Source organism: Pieris brassicae, chromosome 1 (genome assembly GCF_905147105.1).
Source record: "Pieris brassicae chromosome 1, ilPieBrab1.1, whole genome shotgun sequence".
Taxonomy (NCBI): domain Eukaryota; kingdom Metazoa; phylum Arthropoda; class Insecta; order Lepidoptera; family Pieridae; genus Pieris; species Pieris brassicae.
This window is the reverse complement of record NC_059665.1, coordinates 6,001,253-6,024,729: the sequence shown is the minus strand read 5'-3', so window position 1 is coordinate 6,024,729 and position 23,477 is coordinate 6,001,253. Positions and strand designations below refer to the sequence as shown.

Sequence of the window (23,477 nt, the reverse complement as noted above, 5' to 3'; positions counted from 1 at the left end):
GCCACCTGTGCTAGTGAGGCGAGTGTCAGGCAGCACAGAGACTGGTGAATGCCGCAACAGCGGCATGCATCCCGCTTGCTCCACCGCGCTGAGCGCACTTCTCGCTCGCGCCGGCGCGAACACGTGTTTATTTGTATGTTTTATCCTTCGGCGGCTTTAAACCCAACCCACCCCGACCGCAAAGTGCGCTCCGCCGCCCGCCGCGCCCGCGTCGCGTCGCCGCCTCTCGCGGCAATACGACTCGCCCGCGAAACTTTGTCCGAAGTCGACGGGCACGGACGTACCGCGTATTAATAGCCACCGCGAGCGGACACCGCAACCGAACCGTTGCGGCCCTACGCGAGTCTCATCCCGACCGCGCTCTACGACGCACGCACCCCATCCTATTCCAACCCTTTCTAAGCCCATCACGTAAATTCGTAACGACAAACAACCAAAAGTGTGTCATCCGAAAACGAGAGCGACGTGCGTGCGATCGTAAATACGAGGCGCAAAAAAGTGCCGCCGTCATTGAAACTAGTGAAAAGTTTTTTCGCCGCGCGCGGGGGAGCCACCCCTTGCCGGAAAAAATCGGCCCCTCACGTCCCTCGCCCCTCAAACCTTTCATTCACCGGGAAAAAAGTGTGGCAAGGCCGCTGTGACGTCACTGCATCTAGTAGCCACGCGTGTTTCCTAGCAACGTGTCATCATCACAGTGCTGTGTAGAATGATGAGTGCCTGTGACTCGCGGTCGTGACCGTGAGGTGCTGCGATGTAGGCGGTGTGCACCGTGTTCTCTATGTGTAGCACGCAGCGGGCGCGGGTGTCGAGGATGCACCTCCCGGGGGTGTCCAGCGGAGCCGTGTCACCCGACACCAGCTCCACGCTGCTTCACGAGACCTATACAAAAATGACATCTGACATACTAGCTGAAAGAACTTTGGGTGACTTCCTGTCGGAGCATCCCGGGGAGCTAGTGAGGACGGGGAGCCCGCACTTCGTATGCACTGTACTGCCACCTCACTGGCGCTCTAACAAGACGTTGCCGGTGGCGTTCAAGGTGGTGGCCCTGGGTGACGTTGGTGACGGCACCCTAGTGACGGTGCGGGCTGGGAACGACGAAAACTGCTGTGCGGAGCTACGTAACAGTTCCGCGGTGATGAAGAACCAGGTGGCAAAGTTTAACGACTTAAGATTCGTCGGCCGGAGCGGTCGCGGTGAGTGCTGAAGGTGCAGTTATTGTTATACAAGTCACGTCGTACCATGTTCTATAATTACATATTAAATTAAGCTTTAACGGATTTCATGATAGAGAATTAATAAAATTCCAGAATTCAGCTTCTCCTAACTTTAAACCTAAGATAACAATAAAAGAGATTAGAAAGTATAGTTGCCACTCTGAATTACACTTAGAACATCTGCAAAGCTAGTTGAAGTGAAACGTTTAAACACGAATGAAAATAAAAGTTTCCCCCTCAAGAGTCATTCAGGAAAACCAGAGCAAATTACGTCAAATATTGCATTCCGGTGTTTCGCGAAGTAAGGGAAAAGTCGGTGACATTGCAAACTTTTTTCGAGGTACTTAAGTCGGATGAATGTCAAGTAGGGTCGCCCTTTCCTTGAGGAAGATGTTTACAAACGATTTGAGCCTCTCATACTTTTAATTCTTTGTTGTTTTAACCTCGGAAATGAACTTGGTTGACTCAATAAGACTGTATTCAAGACATTTTAAAAGAATTTCACATAATTACTCACTTTGCTTTTTAAACTAATTATTTAAAAAAAAATCTTTGTAGACCAAAATATTGATAAATAAATTTGGAAAGTAATGAATAATACATTTTTTGTTGTTCCAAGGCAACATTTTCTTATCCATTTAGAGATTATATTAGTAAATTCTGAACTGAAAACTGAAAATAGGGTTCCACCACTCACCTATTCTTCCTTAAATAATCGGACTTGTAGTTTATTAAATCACTATTAGAAATAATTTAATAAACGAATCTTACATCCGTTGGCTATTGAATTGACAATAATTAGCCTACGTTTTTGATAACTTGATTAGATTTGGTTTGATAATAATTAATCAGACTTTAAATGGGTTTTAAATTATATTATTTTCGTCTAATAGACATTTCTTTTTTAATTTTTACTCTTCAGTATCACAAACACTACATGTGATGAATGACGTGTATATATTACTGTTTTAATAGTGAAATGATAACTGTGTATATGTGTGTAATATATTTAACTTCTTTAATAAAATAAAGTTTATATATTATAAATAATAAAAATAATGTTCTCGAATAAGTTAAAATGAAACCGTCCGGTCTAGGAAAAACATTATAAACAAAAACGTGCACAAAATATTGAAAACTTTACATAGATTAACTAGTTTAATTAGAATGACTTTCCACACGTTTCTCTTTTATCTGCTTTATATATACTTATTATTTTCAATTAGTATATACCATTTCAATTTGTTTGTTAGAAATTTAAACAGAAACTGATTACAATATTGTGTCTATTGTTGTTATTCGTACATCAAACTCTGCAGCTTTAATATGTGCTTAAACTTGTTTACTCACATACTTGTTAAATAATGCACTAAATGCGATTGTATTTGCACATTAAAACGTACGTAAAATAATTTTATAAGATATAATAACCAATGGCGTAATAACCACGATAATTCATTTCAAATACTATAATTATTATGTTTTCGAATCTATTAATATATAACGAATCGATGTATAATGTCCGCTAAAGAGAATTTCTTTATGATCCGTGCATTTCGAAATATGAATCGGCTTAAAGGTAACTCATTTTTGGAAAGTTATGTGTAAATAAATACATATTAAAATTTGGAATTCTATTTAGTATTTTACAAATATTTAAGTTTACATTGCAATTTATTTGATTTCGGGTCACAACAATTTTATGATAACTATCTCCGTAAAATAGCAAATCAAAGTTTAAAAATGATATCACTATAAATGACTATTAGTGAATATTAAAAATGCATGTTTATACATTTTAACAAAAAAATTAATGCTTAGAGTTCCTATTCGTATCGTAGATAAAATTGAAATGATCAATGGGCGACATTTCAAAGTATTTATTATTTTATTTCTACGAAACAATAAAATATGAAAGGAGCCATCGAGGAATCATCGATTCTTTCATCGAAATGACCAAAATTCTTGTTTCTCACCATGATCTCAGTGTGTTTATAGAACTACCATATATGTAATAGAATTATTAAATTATTATTTTAATTAAATACAATGCCTATTTCTCTCTTAGCCATATTGTGTACGTAAAACACCTTTTTACTTTTATACATATATAAAGATATTTACAACAATATCATAAAAACTAAAGTAAATTTATAGCGTGCCCGCATATTAGTCTTTGTAATTAGTAATTATTGGCCGTTAAAATTTAGTTAATTTAAATTTAGTTTTTTAAATCATAGAACGCTAACATCCGCTTGTTTGTCATAATAATAATATTTTAAAATATGTTTTTAAATTACACATCTTTTTAACACAACTTTTTATTTTACAATACATTTCCGTTTTTTTTATTTTTGCCTTTATAAGTGTACGTAGTTACCATTATTCTTAAATACATTTTAATCTAATTGATTTGAATTTGAAATTAAATTTACATAATAAAAACCAAATGATTAGTCAATATTATAAACAGTAGGGATGACAAAATAATTGTCTTTGCAAAATTAATCACTGCAAAACTATTGTTGATATTATTTCATCACTATAAAAAAAACAATAGCCTCCATTAGGTTTGGGCCTCAGAATATGTCTAATAGACAAGTAGATGACCAGCCTTCTGTATCTGACACAAGCTGTCAAATTTTTGATTCGCACATCATCCTTGAGACACAAAACGTATTGACCTACTCACGGCAAACTGCTTATTTTATCGATATATCTAGACATATATAATTATTATAATGTAGTCTATAAAACAAATTAGGTATTTGCTACTTTTATATTTAAATATTTTAGATAATTCCTCGACTATGTTGTCTTCGGAGGTATTGTATAACTTGTGTAACTGGTATTGGTAACCCGGATGATTAGACACTACTTCATATTTATTTTGATAACTTTTTGTATGACATTAACAGAAAATTACAAAAAATTGCCTCTAAACTCTGAAAATTATTTATTTTAAGTTCGTCTCTGCTACTTTTATTCCCGTAGCTTCTTCAGCGTAGCTTCAGCTTCTTCCATACATAGAACAGTCCGTCAGAACATGTAAAATCTTCTCTTCAGCTGTATTGCTACAAGAACAGGCAGCACTTTGTCTTACCCTGAACCTGTAAAGATACGAAAAAAATCCACCGTGACCTGTCAACATCTGGGTAATCAATCTCGTTGGTTTTATTTATTTAATTATCGAAAAGGCCGAAACAACGTTTGGAAGTAATAAATCTGTTCCGCCGTTGCGATATCTGTGACTCCATTTTTCTGTCGTGTTTCCATATAGACACTCCTTCTACTATTCTAATCTGCATGTACACGTCTCTTCTAGATGCGCAGCTTCCTCTGCCAATTGGTCTGCTCTTTTATTACCCTTTACGCACGCATACTCTTTAACCAAAAAAATTATGATACAACACGCTTTATTAATGTTCTTACGGATTTGAACTACCAGGGTATTAAAAGAACGATAAGGTATTTGCTACTCATGGCACATATTATATTACTTAAACATTAAAGTGTATATGTTTATTAAATTATATTAAATAAAACAATTTACGTAAAGTCATACTCAAATATTGTATATAAGTGAATGTCGACTATTGGAAGCGAGAGCAAATGGTGTATCCCTGCGTATAATTTACTTAATCCATTTAATGCCATTACGTATAAAGACTATAAATTTATATTTCCATAGGGTTTAGTTACCTTTTTAATAAATTTAAATATAATAAAATAAGATTAGCGTGCGCCTCTCAATCCTGAGGTCCTCCGTTCGTACCTCGGGTCTTCAATTAATTTTCCTAGGTGTGCATTTAACAATCGCTTGTAAGGTTATGGAAAACATCGTGAAGAAACGAGTATGCCTTAAACTAAAAAATCTGTGTGTGTCAGGCATAGAAGGCTGGTCATCTTTACTGAAGATATGCTAGGGGAGTGATGAAAGTATATATACCTATAAGATATATGTAAGAATCAGTTTCATACATACGATTTTTGCATTATTGCATTGCATACAAACCCTTCAAATTCCAAGCAACTCGCTTTATTATAAATCAAATATTGTTGGCAGTAATAACATAGTATTTTTCGAAATTAATTATATGTTTGTATTCATACTTTAATTGCACTCTTTCATTACTATACTATATTAGTTCCACAAACGGCTTAGTGTAACATTAACATACCACAGTGACAAATTCAATTTATGACAGGGCATAAAATATTAGTAAGTGGAAACTGATAATTAACAAAAATGTTTGGAATGAATTTAATAGTGAAAAAGTATTTTCCAATTCTGATTATTATACTCTGTATCTATATCTATAAACGATAATTATTTTTTGCTGTTTTTATTGCCAAGAGAAGAGTCAAGAAAGGAGAAGAAAATATTAAGGAAGATGAGCGGAACATTATTAAACTATTAGAAAAGTTATGAATAATATTTTGACATAATTGTCAGTTGTTTGAAATAACTGTCAGAAATCGACAGAAAGTGCGTCGTAAACATCGTGAAACACACATATATATTTTTGAATAGGTCCAGTCGTCATCAACACAGTCAATCTAAGAAATTGAACCCTAAATTATTTGTCTAAAAGAAAATCAACGTATTATCTTTGTTTATAATGTCTTCGCAAAATCCTATCATAAGTAATGTAACTTTTTAGAATTCATATTCATATATCTCTATTTATTCCACAAAATATCTATCTTAGCGTAAGATTCAGAGTCGAGACTTAGTGTTAAGTATGGAGAAATTTTATTGCGCTCATAAAATAGAAAATCCATTAGAGGACTACCGGATTTTCGACATAACTAGTGTTTCAAAACTAATTAAGCCCGGTTGCTTTCTTAAATTGTTTTATAAGATTTTTGGAAACTTAAATAAAATAAATAAATCTATGGCGCTACAACCTTTTTAGGTCTGGGCCTCAAATTTCTGTATCTGTTTCATGATCACTTGTTAATCTTTATAGGCAAGTAGGTGATCAGCGTTCTGTGCCTGACACACGTCGTCGACGTTTTTTTTTTTTTGATCGATTAAAAATAAGTTATTATTAATTTTAATTAATAATTAAAATGAACTCTTTTTGCCTATTTCAAATCTACGTCCCGTGGACCGGTTTTTTAAATTGGTTGATATAGATAAATGTTACTAAGGAGGAAAATAAGAAGACGCTAAAAGTGGCGATTGCTATGAAAAGGGCTATTGATGAACAATCATAGAACTTTGGTTACTTTATATATCTCTTGAGACATTCAAATTGGTTAAGAGAGTTGAGAGTGAGTTTTCTCGACTCGAAGTCAATCGACTCTGGTTATATGTCAGCTATTTTTTACAGCATTTTCAGCACAAATTAAGCATATTATACCCGTCTATTTAGAACGGTTAAATGTATTTATAGAAAATGTGGTACTTCACTATGACGAGTCTTTTACAATAATAGTTGATAGTACAATCACTACTATTAATAGACGTTTTTATAGGTAATATAATATGTAAACACACCGTGTAAACACAGGATAATAATTGGCTTAAATATAAAATAACTTATTAAATGTGTAGTTAATGTAAGTTTTATTATTATGTTAAAAACAACTGTGTGAAATGTCTTTGATTCCTCCAAACCAAATAATGATTTCGCCAAAAATCGAACGATCGACGTTACACTCATGGACTTACTAAAACAGCATATGTTTACTATAATAATAAGCTCTTCTAAAATATATGAAAACTCTAATAACGAGAAATTCTACGTTAAAGATGCCCATACTTTTAGAATAGTTACTTAAATACCTGTTACAAAAACAGAATTCGATGCATTTAATTAAACACGAGCATACTTCACAGTCGAAAGCTTATAAAAACCTTCTAGAAACCGCATCGGGAACTTCAGTGTTTTAATCCAGCGATATTTCAGTCGTGCAAATGAAAAGTTGTTTAAGAAGAAGACGGCACGCCCCCGGCCGGGAGCCAATGGAAAATCGTGGAAAAGCAACGTCTTCCGCCTGGGCGGGGCTTACTGCGGTCACAAAGCCATTTGAATAAAAATTTTCCTTTGAAGAATTCTTTAATACGAAAACGTACATATGCTTTGATAGCTGCGCATTTTAGTACCACGGATACCGTGCCAAATGATACAATATGAGCTACGGTAACAAAAAATTTACGCGATTCTCAATATTTTTGGTGGTTTTAAGACAGTAAAAGTAACTTTAGTAAAATGCAGCGGAAAGAATAATAAATAATTTAGATACTAGTATTTGTGATTCTATCGTCATAGTTTCATTGAGATTTCAAGCATTTTCTCTAAAACATTCTGTATTATAACAAAGTATTAATGTTAGCAAACAATGTATTAAGTTATGATTTCATTAGAATTGTTATAACGCTTTACGCAAATATCGTGTAGACGTACGCACGCGGTAAGGGCCTTGTCAACCATAACGCGGCCACACGGGCATGGTTAACCGGCCGGCGAGCCGGGTTAGCCGGGTTAGCCGCGGAAAACTACCATTTCATTTACGGTCGTCTCGGTTTTGGGGTAGTTGCTAACTAAGCGCGGCCCGCAACTTACGTAACTCCGAGTAACTCTTGTGACGCGTGGTGGCTAAGCGTAATCATTGTGATCATAAATCAATTTATACGTAGGATTTTCGTATATTAAAATAAGCCGTAGCCTTGAAATGCTTCCCTTGGGTTTTTGCTTTTTTCACTCTGATATTTAAATAGATGTATTAACATTGTTTTATGTCAGTGTGAAATTACAGGGTTTTTTTTTAATAAAAATAGGTTTTTTTAAATAAAATAAATCTGATATGGTTTTATGCTAGAATGTTTAGTTTATTTTGTAACTTTGCTAATTAAGTAAAATCATTTATCTAGGTTACATCATCCTTAACACAGTCAAAAGCTATAATTTTTAGCAGGCTTTATCATATTAAAATTAAAAGATTTAACCTAAAATGAAACGTAACATTTTTATGAAAACTGTACAACGGTTTTTAATCAGATAATCCGGATTGCTGGAGGCTTTATAAGTCACAATTATTCAAATTGTACCATATTATAAACATAATATATTTCTGATGTAATGGCAGTATTAGCCAAATAAAATAGTAAACATTAGTAACAGGAACAAAATTTTGATGTTATTTTCAGATATACCGATTTCTTGACTGTTTCGCTACAAACAGCTGAAGTGTCTAAGGAAGTTAAAAGAGGTCTTTTTTGTTTTTTAATGGGATCTTATTAAATTCGTTATTGAAATAGTTAAAGGATCTTTATTGGTCTTATTTATTATTTTAGTGAAACTATTCATATACACCATTATATTGAAAATTTAATTTTGTTTTATAATACATCTATCTAGGTATTACGATTTATTAGTACCACCATAATCCCATGTACATTTAGGTAATAATCCTAATGCTATAGGATTATTAGACATAACTATAACTACTATGTCTATTTGCCGGCAAACGGCGAACACCTCAGCTTACATCAGCATATTAATTCAGTCAATTAGCGATCGAGGTAAGGCATTAGCACGTCATTACGTCCGACATCGCCTAATCGCGATCTGACATCGCAAGGTGTCTTTGACAGCTGTCAAATCGAGAACACGGAGCGAAGTAAGAGTCAATAGGGTTTCTCAGGCTTACATCATGTACAAGAGAATAGAACACTATTAAAAGTACATATTTATAAATAATGATGCGGTAGTCTTGATATTAAATAATATTTGAAATTATCCTCTTATTAAATTAATTTTACCTGTCAACTATATAAATAATGATAAATAATAAAGCCAATTTAATTCCATACTATAAAAATTACAAACGAAATGGGACTTACTTTTGGGAATTCGTGTTCTGCAATATGGTCCATATTATCCTTATGGGTAAAGGGCTCCTGAACTTTTCATTTGGATCTGTTCTTAAGTTCCTCTGATGTCGTTAGCCCATTGCTTTTGTCGTCTTCTCACGGTTATTTTCCCTGGTAGTCCACTCTAGCGGATAGCTTCGGTGGTCCACCTTTTTCTGTACACCGTGCAATATGGCCTGCCCATTTCCATTTCGTTTTGATTCAGTTCGTATTTTGTGAATATTTTCTGATCATCTTAATAAGTTAGCTATATATGTACGGTTATCATTCTTACTTATCTATCTAGCTTTGCGATCCAGTATCTTGGACGCCAAAACGAGAAGTTTACCACCGCCAGTTACTGGCATTAAGTTCGGTTTAGTTTAAGTTACACATCAAGATAGTTAATATTTGTATTAACAATACTTTCTTGATCCCTGATTTATAAAAAAATCTTATTTAATGAATTTCTATGATCATCTAGTATTTTATGTACTTGAATAATAATTTACATCTAAGGTTTCTTTGTAGAATTAAATTCTTCGGTTTTCTCAATATGTTAAACGTAAAAGTTGTGGAGAATAGTTGTGCATTGTTATTTAACCTACACACATTATTAATACCTTAAAAATAGGAAAATACAGCGACAAAGGAAACATTAACTAACATTAATCACCATTTCATAAATCACAAAAATTTACGTCATAGCGTGTCATAAGAAGGGTGTAGAGTTGAATGAGGAAATTGTGAGCTCGTAAAGCTATATCGTGTACCAACTACATTAAGTAGAGGTTATTTATTTAGGCGCGGCTGGGGCCGACCGCGCCTGGTACGGCGTGTCCATCACTCATATGTCTGGCTTGATCACTTGGACTGGTAAGGCTTATCAAAAACATAAACGCTTTTAGCTTCATTTGGAGAGTCTAATTGTCCCTATTCATTATTTTTAATAACTAGTTACTGATATATATCAGTTCTAAGTCAAAAAACAAAGCTTTGTAAACGAACTCACTTGGAGCTGAATTTTACAGTTTGTATTTATTTCTTAAGAAGTGAAGGAGTAGGAAATGTATACGATTTTGGTTGGATTTTTTAAATTGGAATGCTTCTTATAGAATAGCATGAAAACTATATAGTTGGTTTGGAAGGTGTGTGTAAACATATGTAATTCAATTAATTGTTTTAGATGATCCATTAGAAAACGCTTGATTGTCTTTATGAATACCTAAAAGTTATAGAGTATTAATCCGTTATTATTTTTAAGCACTTATTAAAGTTCTAAAAGGAGGAACGAAAAAGTCATAAGTGCAAACATATCTCCCGGGTACCGTTAATAAACTTGACTTGGCCGCAACAAGCGTCAAGCGGGCATGTAAACGTCCATTTTTAACGAGCGGCACACGCCGGCCGCAGAAAGTAGCCTACACATGAAATCACGTATGAATGAGGCCTTTTTTTCAGTTTTTTCGCGTGTAGCCGGCGGTGTGCCGCTTCAGGCTCCATTAAAGCTTACATGTCACCCCCTGCCACCCCTCGGCTCGGAAAAATCACAAAATCGGTATTGGCTGCATCCCGCAGCGAAGCGCTCCACAATACAGCTTTGACGGACGGTCATTTAATATTAACTGTGGTTTTTCCGCAGATGGAAATGTTTTTTTTATTGGCAACGTTATGCAGTGATGAAGTGGTTTGTCCGTTGTTTGTGACGTGATGTTTGTGCCCTTCATATTCGAATGAGATTTCATTTCGAGTGCTTACATGAAATTGGCTATCCAATTTCAATGGTTACAAAATAAAACTGTTGAGAGTTACCAGTCTGAAAAACCAGTTAGTTTTTGATAGACAATTTGTGGATCGATGTAGCAGTTAAAATTTCATTCGGCACGCAAAATTGAAAACAAACCGGCAATAAATTTTTGAACTTTCCGAACAAGTGATCAAAATCGAACTACAAAAAGTTGGCTTTGGGCGAAAAGAGAACGACCGCAGATTGAATTTATCGCTTTCACTCACGTCCAAAACAGTTTATGTAGGCAAATAAATTTAAATCCTTTTAATGAGTATTTTGTAATTATTCCGTACTGATTTAAAGTGCCTTTGTTTTAATATTAAACTCAGTATTCCATTATATTTTCGGAATAATAATGCGTTACACAAATTAAAATAATGAAGATAAAAACGAAATGTTTGCTATATCCGAGTATTTAAACTGATACTCAAAGCAGTAGTAGTACATTCATAATAAGTAAATCTAATACAAAAAAATATAAATAGCTATTGAATGTGTTGTATTATCACTCTAGTAATAAACAAGTTTGACAAAACATTCTTTAACTATTATATGTATACTCAACCCTATTGTTAAGATAGAAGTACGTTTTAAGTTTTCTTTACACAATTCTATTACTAGATTAACGATCTAATAGTATGAATTACCGCAAAGTAATCCCTATTTTATTGTTTTAGGTAAATCGTTCACGTTAACGATAACGGTATCAACGTCGCCACCACAAGTAACGACATACAACAAGGCGATAAAAGTAACAGTGGACGGACCTCGGGAGCCTCGCTCTAAAACCAGTTAGTATATTCTTTTAGTATATTCGTGGATGCTTGGCGGACCCATGTGTCTTCATCGATACAAAAAGTACGTTCACGAGTTGTGTCTTGTGTTATTGCGGGCTACTCGATTAAAAGAAGTCTCATGGGTCTTAGCGCTACGCCCTCATAAGTTCTTATGTCATATTCACACGTTTATATCTTTTTATACCAAATTCTCATAAGTATTTGACTGTTCTCATTTTAACGTATGTGATTTTGAGAGCAAACATAATATAAAAAAATATTGTACTAACGAAGGTAACCTCGTATATTTTTTTTTAAGTTACAGTATATGGCGAAAAGTTGCTTTATTTTTTTTTTGATAATGTGCGAAATGGAAGAAAATATAAGCAATATAGATTTATGTCCAAATTAAATTATTGAAAATAAATGTTTGAAGAGACTAAGATAAATCTGTTTTAGTCTCCACCACAATTAGTTATATCGTATGCTACAGGCGTCATTACGTATTTAATTAGGCGCTTTATTATCATAGGTTTTCTTAAATTCAATAGTTGACCCGGCCAACTTCATATCGCAGAAGCCAACTAATTAAAGGATTTAGCTCAACTCAAAAAATATCTATGAAGCATTTTCTTGGGCACTTAGGCAATTATCGAATCGGTTGGTAACTTGTATAACTAACCCGATATTTAAAAAAATATAGTTATATGATTAATCAGTCATACTCACCGTAAAAAGCATAATATAACTAGTTTTAATTAATATATTATTTATGTATAGATTCGATTTTTTAATACTGTTAATGGCTTATTTTAATCGTTGTTTCTTAATTGTTAGAATATCAATAAAACCCCTATTAGTTAGTATAGGAGATTTCACATTTAACGAATAGGCATTCTACCCGTTTATACATTTTGTAAAGTATTACCTTCACAAATTAAAACATTAGTCGATATCCGGTCGACAGATACAAATGTAAATCCCTCTCCAAATCACACCTAATGCTCGATCAATCCTCATCACGGAAAGAAATTAAAATAATTGCATGTGGAGGCATCAGAAGGGTTGATATACCTAGATACATCTATATCTCTTTGAAACGTTCGCTCTCATTTATGAAGCATTTATGAGTTCTGTTTCACGTAAATTGATGGTAATACGAGTTATTAATAACGGCTTCATGTTTCATAAGGATTATTCAAAAGTATGGTTTACGTGTAATTTAATATTGATTTTACTGGTTACACCTTTTATATTGTGTTAGCATTCAATATGTGTTATTTTACATTTCAACAAAAGTTTAGTTAATCTTGAAATAATCATTTCATTTAAAAACAAAGTAAAGTATTCCTGAAGCCACTCAGTGTTAGAACTAGTGTTCGTTAAATTGTTAGAAAAATGAGGGTAGGAACTAGATTAAGCTGTCCTAGTACTACGCTACAACGAACTTTCAAACTTTAGCATTTTAATCAGGGCCCGCACAAAACATTAAACAGGTTGAACTATGTTCAATGAAAAATGCGGAGGATACGTAGACGAATGTGAGGGTACAAAGGAGGCTGCTGTAATGAATCGGTTGTTTAATTAATTAGTCAAGAAAGGGCTCCGAGGGTACCACCCCCCACCCGTGTATGCATGCCTTGCATATTGATTTATTATGCCGCCAGCCTCAACAGACCCGATAAATTATTTAATTCTAAGTTCCGACGCATGTAGAATTGTACGGGTTTATTAATGACTTGAACGATTGTGCGTTTTAAATTTAATGAGTTTTAAGTATATATGCGTGTTTATCAATCGAAATAGACGAAGTAAAAACATATTAACTGTACTTAAAACGAATAAGACTATCACATTGATCTTTTGGTGTTTTTCTTATATTAATATCTCCATAAAACCCCGTAAACTGCGCCATAATTATTTAAAATTATTTTTATGAGTACCAAATATTTTAAAAGATATTATGGTGTTTAGATACCAAATAAAGTAAAAACTTGTTTTATTTTTATTAGTAATATCAATGAACATCAATATTTAAATGGAAAATCTAAATTTACATTTACCAACACTTTCCAAATTTGTTATATACCGGCGAGAAGAACTGATAACAAACTTTCGGTGTGTCACTTTAATCGCCAAGATTTTGGTTCACAAGAAAAAATTAAAGAACTGCAATTATTACGCCATACTTCTTTTAACAGATTATAAATTATATTGAGAACAAAACGCAATGATAATAATGTAACGTTATTAACTTCGAACAACAAAATAAGTTCATTTAAGACTCTGAACCACCTTAAAACACTTCTCCAATAAGCTTAGCCAAGTAAAACATAACAGAACACAATACGACAGCGACACGCCATTGTTCTATTTTTGTCCCCTGGTGGGTGGTTTGGTTTACAACTTCACAGCAGTAGCCGCCTACAATTTAATAATCGGAGACTATAAACTATGTTTTTCCTCGGCTATTTCGGATGCGCACGCCCAGACCACCCGTGCTACTGTTCACTATTGTTTACTTCACACGTAAACATGATCAAGTTATGATCCTCTGTATCCTTTAAGTATCGACTGTATTTTCATGACAGGTTTATGAATTTTTAAATATTCTCACAAACATAGATGTATTTATAGAACTGTTTATCATGGGTTACTTACTTTGAAATAAGATCTTATTACTACAATAGGTAACAAAAGGTAATAAATACATTAGTTTAAGATAAGCACTGTAATCTTAATGGCTTGATCATACAATGAGGTGTGATATGATCACAGATCAAAGCTGTGTAGTTAGAAACAGAAATTTGGCCTTGGGCATTAAGAGACGTAACGGAGAGTTTGTTGCCAGTTCTTCTTGTCCAGACGTAACTGGCAGTTAATAAGAAACATTTTTCTCTACTAACGTTGATAAGTGTACATGTTACATTAATAAATGATTTTTGATTCATAGTTATGTGTATGAAGGGGCTGAACGAATCACATTGATTATCTTATAAAGTAATATCGACTATGTTTAGTTCTGAATCATTACACGTACATGATGCCATAATCTAGATTATTATGAAAAGCTACATTTTTCAGAGTCGATACTTAAATTAGGCACCGCAAGAGTGTGTGTCACGCACTTAATAGATATTCCTTGTAAGAAACAAATGGTAGGAATCAATACTGCAACATTGATTCTCGTGCAAAATATGTATCTATCAAACATAACTTATGAAAAAAACAAATTATATTATACCAATTCGATAGTCAATTATTTAATCAACTAAACAATATATTACAAATGAAAATCATGAAATCAGAGTAAAAGAGATTTATATGAAGTATATGAAGAATACGGTAAATATGTTATGTTTATAATCAAATGAATATTAAATAAAACATTTAATTTTTATTTGTTTGTAAAGTAGGATGAATGAATTGAGTTCAAACAAATTTTATAATCAACCGTTAATATTATAGAAAAGTTATATTTCAATATTTTTTACAAATAAAATTATTTCACTTTTGTTCACAGAGTTAATTATCATATTTTCTCAACATAAAGGTCAATATAATGAGGGTATAGTTCGAAAGGATTTAAATAGTAAGCCATGGCTAACTAGTTGAAATACTTGGAATAATAAATCTAACTAGACCGGACGCCACCCCAGTGTAATCCTTTAATCAGGTCCACAGTCCTGCACCCTATTTTTCCCTCCCATGTAACATACCCCCTTTCCCCCCTCCCCCCTCGAACCCTCGAACGGTGCAAATGACAGTTTCTAATTCCAACTTGCCATGAAAGTGTGTAATTGTTGCGCCGTTGATTTATACACGTTAACTGTGTATGTGTGTAGGTTTTACAAACGTTTGTGTCAATTTCATATTGATGATGCGTCGAGTTGCTTTTTCAAGTAACTATTGTTTAAAAATGTTATTACTGGTATATCTTAAATGTACAACAAACGGTCAAGCGAACTGAGTCAGATTTAATTTAATTATAATTTGATTATAACTCTCTCTATTAACTTGATATAATACACCTGTCATATTAACAAATAGTCTCGTAACGTTTGAGGTTACATTAGTCCTACTACAACAGGTATTTTGTAATACTAATAGTATTTTTTGTTAAAATTATGAAACTCCAAAAGCTTACTCCTCAACAAAATACCTTAGTGTTTCGAATACTAACACATAGCATAGACCTGATATTAATTAACTGAAGGTGTAGGCATGATCGTTATCTGTAATAAACACGTGTAATACAAATTCCTACAGCTAGATTGAGTTATATTATGAAGGGCGGACAATATGGGCTTGTAGCTTGAATAATTGGAACGACTGAACACGTCAGTGTCACACCTGTGCGGCCCCTCTCGGAGACGACTGGAAATGATTTAATTTTCTAAAATTAACGATTTCATTTGCTTTATTTTGATTGATTTTAACTCTATTAAATCACCTCTAAATCGCCTATTTGGGTCCTTCAAGTAAAGAAAGTAAAAATACTTGAAAGGCCGGCAACGTACTTGCGAGCTTTCTGATGTGAGTGTCCATGGGCGGCGGTATCACTTAACATCAGGTGAGCCTCCTTCCCGTTTGACTCCTATTTTAACTTTAAAAAAAAGAAGCCCCAGTGGTGGATTTTCTAACCGACTAAGAAGGCCTAGGGCGGCGGATTTTTGGGGAGGAGAGTTTAGTTTCTTGATGTTTTATAGATAAACGTCTTCAAAATTTTTTGCCGATAACTTTATTTTAGTTGCGATATCAACGAAATTGGCACAAACTTCCCAACCATGAAAATTTGTAACCATCACTACCTAGTCTGACTAGTCGTAATTTAAAGTTATTGATAAAACAAATAATGACACTGTTTTAGCCCACAAAATTACGACAAACAAATTGACGTACAGGCAAAAAAATCAAAGCCTTCCCTACAACCAATGACCAGGGAATACCACATATCATTAAGATTAAACTTCGTCGTCAATGCAACAGTCGGATGTGGAATTATAGCTTTTACTATATCCACAATTAACGTTTGTAAGATAGTTAACACTGTGAGGAAACCGAAACGCCTAACCCAAAAAATCTGCCATATCAGACAAGGTCATATGCATCTAAAACAATCTGAATCCATGAGCCATAAATATGTTATGTAAATGGGTTATAGTTGTTATTGTGTAGCAGCAAAAATAGTCATACAGTACAGTGAATTAATTGGCAATCCGCACTTGGCGCCTCGATAAAGCGCATCCGAATTGCGTTGCCATCCAATCGGGCACTAATCAAGAGACTATCAGAGGCTTCACACAAAAGACGCACGCACTATAGCCTATAATCAAAATTGAATCAAATTTGGTACATAATTCATCCATATATGAATGATGTTTTTGTTTTAATTGTACTACCGGATAGCATTATACCTAGTCCAGCCATAAGTTCTGTTACAAATGAAAATGTATTTTTTTTAATGAATAAATGTAATGTTATTAACATTTATATCTAAATATTTATTAAAGTCTATATGAAATGAGTGTATATGAAAAATTCTATTCGAAATGGCCATATTTGGCTTTTATACGGGCTTTTTATGTGTTTGGCTACAAATCTATGGATTTACGCACTGTTTCCAAGGTAAATTTCGTCACTGCTTGCTCCAAAGATTCTTTACGAGACTCACCATAATGTGAAGTCTAAAGGGTTGCGGTCTGGGCTAGATGAGGGCCAGTCTTCAGCTCTTATAAAGTGCGGAACGTTGGTGTCAAGCCCGGCTTGGGTATTTCGTGCCATGTGACCAGGTGTAGAATCCTGCTGGAAAGTCCACGGTATATTTAAAAAAACTGTATTGCTGAGAGGTTTCACAACATTTCTCCTGCGTATCGCGACAGAATATGCAGATATTTTGATCGATCTACTCTCTTTTATTGTAAAGATTGATTTAGGGTGACGATAAGCACCGAGCTTCAGGTCTTGTTTTCTAATACGCGACAGAGTCCTAGCGGGAATCTTAATTTCTCGCGACAAGATTTTTAGCTTCCTAATGGGATTTCGATGAATTTTGGCTTTAATAGCATTGACAGCCTTTGTAATTGTAACAGCTTGCGGCCGTCCCGATCTTTTCTGGTCTTCGACAGACGAAGAGCTATTGTATCTGTTGATAGTGCCGTATGTTCGATACGGCTGATACAAAGCATTTGAAGCGTCTGGAATATGACGGACGGCTCCACTTGGTGCAAGCCAATCACTGCAATCCTATTTACTCGAAGACCCCATTCTACATTGTAATTTGATAATTAACAGTAGTTCATAAGTATGTACATATATATACCTGTATATATTTTGTTTTTAAAACGCTTATTCTAATTTATGTGTTAAGAACATTTATTACGCATAAATAACTGTATTTTAATCTTTACGATTATATTATAAATAATATGAATGTAAAACAATGAATAGATATACCTTAGAGCAGCATTATCGTACTGATTTAGTGTTGTCTCTCCTAGGGCAGCAGCAGCAGTTCCACTTCGCCTTTGGTCAGCGGCCGTTTCCGTTTCCACCTGATCCTCTAGGCGGGTTTCGAATGCCTCCCATCACGACATGCCAAAGTAAGTATGTGTGGAGAGTCGGGAAAGCTTATAGAGAAAATATATCGACACCTCAAAAAAGAGTTGCCGGGAGTAAAACCCAGAACATCCAGCTTAAACACAAAAAGTAAATAAGTATGACACCTAGGTAATAGAATCCGTATATAAATAGAACACATTATCTAATACATAAAAATGTAACACAACTTTAGGCCGGCGATATTATTGATACATCTGTTTCATATCAAGTTATATTAGGAAACTCCTATTATTATGTATTGATCTAGAAGGATACAGTAAACAACATATATGACTTCAAAAGCGATGTTTCACAAGCTTTCTCTCTAAGCTCGCTCAACAGCTCAATAGACCACTTGATAGTTCTAAAATGTCAATGATTTCATCGGGCCACGCAAACTACGTTCGCTAAAGCGTGGATTGAATCAACCAAAAAATGTATTGAAAATGGACGCAATTGAACAAGCATGCCTCGTGCCCGCTAAAATCCACGTTTGGCCCAAAACAACTCGTGTGCCACAAAAAAAGTCACAAATCGGCGCGCATCGTATAAAAACCGACTCGGCCGATCGCCGGCCAAAAACGGAACCGTGATACCGAAAAATAAAAGCCTATAATGCTCTGGAAAAAATAAAGTGAACGGATCGTGTGGGATGCGTGTCCACTCTCGATATCTGGATAAGTGGCGCTCGTATCATGAATGTTTGCGAATTCCACGTTCTGAGTATTATATTAGCTGTGTTAAATAGTTTTGTGGGAATGTAGTTTACACAAAGACTATTAATTAAAGAGTACTGTCAAATGATTATGCTTTTGTAAACAACGTATACATGTTGGTATATTATATAGTATAGATTCACATCGTAATCTTTAACGTATAAAAACGTAAATGTGTATTTGTCATTTATTTAGCAATTTATATATTAACAATTTTAGTTAATTAAGATTTTAATAAAAAGTACTTTCGCAGATATGAGTCAATTTGGATTAAGTTCAAGCAATTCACACTGGGGCTATGGCGGTGCAGGTGCGTATCCTGCGTACTTACCATCATGTGCAGCGCCTACTGCCACCCAGTTTAACCCACCAGCTCTTGGCTTCGCCGGGACTGTTCCAGAACAGACATCCACACAGGACTTCACAAATAATACAGGTACGCATAACTAAATGTTAAATAAAAAAATGTATATCGTCAAATGTAGAATATATTTCCCATTTGCTTAGACGCTTAGATTTATTCTTGTTCAATCGGGTATTAATTTTTTTACGGTCATGTTAGTGTCACCGCAAAATTTTCTCCACTCACCCCTGTCGTCAGAAATCCTAAGTTCAATGGTATTTACTTGATCGGTCAAGCTAATAGGGGATCGGGATCAAGATCTTGTGCCCTCTGACAGTAAGATTATGCTTTTCTTAGATCTCAAAAACTAGTACTTTGATACTAGTTTTCTGTTCCTCATAATATAGCCGCAAGTTTGTTTTGATGCCATTTTAATAGGTAACACGACACTTGTCGCTGCTACAAATGCCCACTGCGACTGTTACTTTGCAAAAGTTTTTTTTAACTGTGAACTACTTGCATAGCTTATCAATAATAATTATAGAATGTAGGTATTAAATTTTCGACAAAGTTTTACCGAAACACAAGGTGTGTTATTGAAAAGTTTACTGAGGAAGTAATGATCATTGATAGGCTATAACTTGAGACCAATATGGTGAAATTAAATTAAAAATATATGACTAACATCCTCCTTGTCAAGGAGCAATGTGTCAGTCGTGTATTATATAATCTCTTAACAGACAGAAAATTTTAACTTAGGTGATTTTTGTGAAATGTTGATGTGCAATTGTTTTGCGCACGATATATACCATCTTTTGAAATATAAAAACATTTTAAATAAATATGGTATCAATTTGTTTCGAATGGCAACACTGATTGCCTTCTCTGAGCATATAAGTTAAAAAAATATTTTAAATGTATAATATTATGTTTAAAAAAATCATAAAGCTTGTTCAACCCAAAAAAGAATGTACAAACATGTAACGCCATTTGTAATATTGTCCGTTTGACATCAACCCTAAACGTCAGTCGGCCATTTTACGAGCGCTCATTATAATTTACAGTCGCGACGCGTCCAATTCACTATTAATTTATCACCGATGTGAGAATTTTTCAAATAAATTTAAATGAAAACAATTTATATTTGTCAACGTTTGACTACACCGCGTACTACATAATGTAATTAGAGTTCAGATTTAAGTAGCGGTGCATAGAAGTAATTTCCGTTTCCAGTACGAATTCCTTAAGCAATTTGATATCCTTATTCTAGTGTGTAAGTTTTATTTTAATTACAGTTTTGCCAGATACGACGGGAGTGGACCTCGACCAGCAGCTATCAGGTCTAGTGAGTTCGTCTCCCTCGCACCACGGCAGCCTTCTACCACGTTACAATAACAACACAGACTACGGCCTTTCTACGGGGCCACGATCATTAAGCGACAATAGTTCTCAACCCGAATCACCGATACAAGACGACCTGCTAACTTCGAACACGACAAACATAGGGCATAACACCAATAGTTCAAACTTTTCCCTAATGGGCTCTCAAAACTCCACCTACGGAAGTAGTAACTGTAACAATTCGCTCTACCCTGTCCTCCCGGCTAGCCTCCTATACAGCCAGTTGTATACCGCCGCGAATCAAACGCACAATTTTCACCCATTACACTCGAACACAATACATTCAACTCAGAGCCACAATGAATTGCAGACTATGATGGATCAGATATCGTCGACGACGAATAATCATAGACATAATGGCCAAGGCGATTTATTGTTGGGCGGAGGCAACTCTTGTGCTGCGGCTGCGGCGAGGGGTGAAGATGGGAGAGTCAACAATCTTGGACAAAGGGGAAATCCTCAACCGGATAGTAATACTGTTTGGAGACCCTATTAAGTCATCTTTGAAGGAGCCGTAACGTCTTGTAGCAAGGTACTAAAAACTTTATAAGTGATGAGTTATTCACTCATATTTGGTGAGATTTCATTAGTTTCACTAAATTTGTTACCCAAAACTAGATTTTGAAAATTAACCAATTAAAATTCAGTTGCTATACGACGTTATACGCCCGGAATATAGATAATTTCAAACCTAAGGTGTATATAAAAATGTCAACGAAATAGGTAAATGTATTTAAAAATCGTCGCTCCCGTCCTATATTATACGATTGAATCCGAAAAACTATCAATAATTACTATGGATTATTTCGTAGCGATTCTCAATATTCGAAAATATTAATGTAAATATTGTGAATATTTTGTTGTAAATGCGACTTGTAAAGTGCAATAGTTGTGCAGTTAAAGTTGAGTAGGTGTATAAAGTAATAAGACATTTGTTGATTAGATGTCAAGTCTGTCCAATATAGACTCATAGATACCTCGAAGTAGGTACAGCTGTGTCCCCTTGAGCTTGACTGTTTTATTTGCATTTATAATTAATGTGCAATATTTATCTTATATTAATTTAGTATCTTCTTTTATTATTTCATATCCTATTCGCGGATTAATTATTTTCATAATTATTGTAATTTTCGTGCTTTAATATTGAATGTGTCATCTCTGTTACTATTAAAGAAAATAAATATTGCTAATGTATATTTAGAGATAATGTTGGGTCGTTTTTAAAAACGAGGTTTAAGCTCAAAATAGTTTCAAACTGTTTTATTAGTATTATGTGCTGTACCTAGATTGTGAGTTAAGAAACGTTTTTAAATACAGGCTATATGTGAGAATATTTTCGCGTCTTTAATTTCAATCAGTTATAGAATATTAAAACTATTTCAACATTAAAAACGGTTGTGAAACCTGAGAAAAAGCGTTTTAGGCGTTGAAAGTTTGTGCAATACATTATTATTTCATAGTTTTATGTCCGTTTGGATATTTGTTGCTTAGCAAAAATAATTTAAGGTTGCTTCTTTGATTGTTACTTTCGACAGCAGATAGCTAGGTTTTTACCTATAATAAATCTCAAATAAGATGACTGTGTTTTAATTAAATACATAACATAATGTATCAAGTGTGTGATCTTCACCTCATGCATTCGTATTCGCTGTGGCCCGGTGATTTGTTTCATACGAGTGGAATTTGAAAAATACCTACATTATATCTCTAACTAAATCACTATAAAATGGTAAATTCCATTTTCTATATTGTCAGATAAATATAGGTTTAATTACCTGTGAAGAGTCAGTAAGTAATTTAGGTAATAGGACCAACACACCAACGTAACGTATCTGAGACCTTCATATTTGCCCACCTGTGTCCTACACGTAATACAATTTTAACATTATCTCTATCTCTTCTCAATTTACATAAAATTCTCGTGTCACAATGTTCCTTCCCATACTCCTCCGAAACGTCTCGACCGATGCTTATGAATTTTTTAAGCATATTCAGTAAGTCTGAGAATCGGCTATCTTTCAAATCCCTAAGTGATAAAGGGTGTCTACCCCATTTTTTTTAAATATTTTTTTTTTTATGATACAGCATACAAAAATACATACAACCCTTAATTGTCACCCCTCTACGATCAACCCCTATTTTATATTTTAGTAGATAGGTTATTTTTATTAACTAAACATTTTTCATGGAAATAATATACATGGAAAAACGACGTTTGCCAGGTTAGTTAGTAGCATATAAAACAAGCGTTTTCTAGTATCGAAAACATTTCAGCACCAAAATTGTATTTAGCTGTTAAACATGGCTAACAACCACACCATTACGCTCCATCAACCGAATGCTCCTTCAAAATATCATGTTAATTATGAATATTGATATGCATTGTGCTTCGATAAATAGCCGCGCCCATGTATACCGCAGCTTGGATACATATCGGATAATGAGCTCATTACTGCATCGCGCCCATCGAGCGGAACATTTGCATATCACCTGTCCTCTATATTATATAATAACCAATATCGCAAAAGCTCCGGGCGTTTTTGGAAAAACATGGGCCTTACTGAAATATATTCAAATGATATTACTATAATTTTGTTACAGTTATCCTTCCTATAAAATAACTTGAAAACAACTGAACATTTTTACTATATACTAGCGGATCCGACAGAGGTCTTAACTATGAATATTGATTTCGAATTGGTATAATGGACTAAAAATGCTTTATGATATACAACATTCTTTGTTTGGTTTTCAGGGGCGTATATAAATAG

At 34.3% G+C, this 23,477-nt stretch overlaps 1 protein-coding gene across 2 annotated transcripts; it reads left to right on the top strand.

Moving 5' to 3' along the window:
* The first annotated feature begins 685 nt into the window (after positions 1-685).
* Positions 686-22,282, top strand: LOC123715520 (runt-related transcription factor 3). 2 transcript variants are annotated; one of them, XM_045670577.1, is made up of 5 exons: positions 686-1,196; positions 11,548-11,661; positions 18,147-18,248; positions 19,216-19,398; positions 20,601-22,282. In XM_045670577.1, the coding sequence occupies exons 1-5, from the start codon at positions 779-781 to the stop codon at positions 21,200-21,202; spliced, it is 1,419 nt and encodes a 472-aa protein (XP_045526533.1). In that variant the 5' UTR covers positions 686-778; the 3' UTR covers positions 21,203-22,282. The 2 variants fall into 2 exon arrangements, with proteins under 2 accessions (XP_045526533.1, XP_045526524.1); XM_045670568.1 differs by having other exon boundaries at positions 18,132-18,248.
* The last annotated feature ends 1,195 nt before the right edge of the window (positions 22,283-23,477 follow it).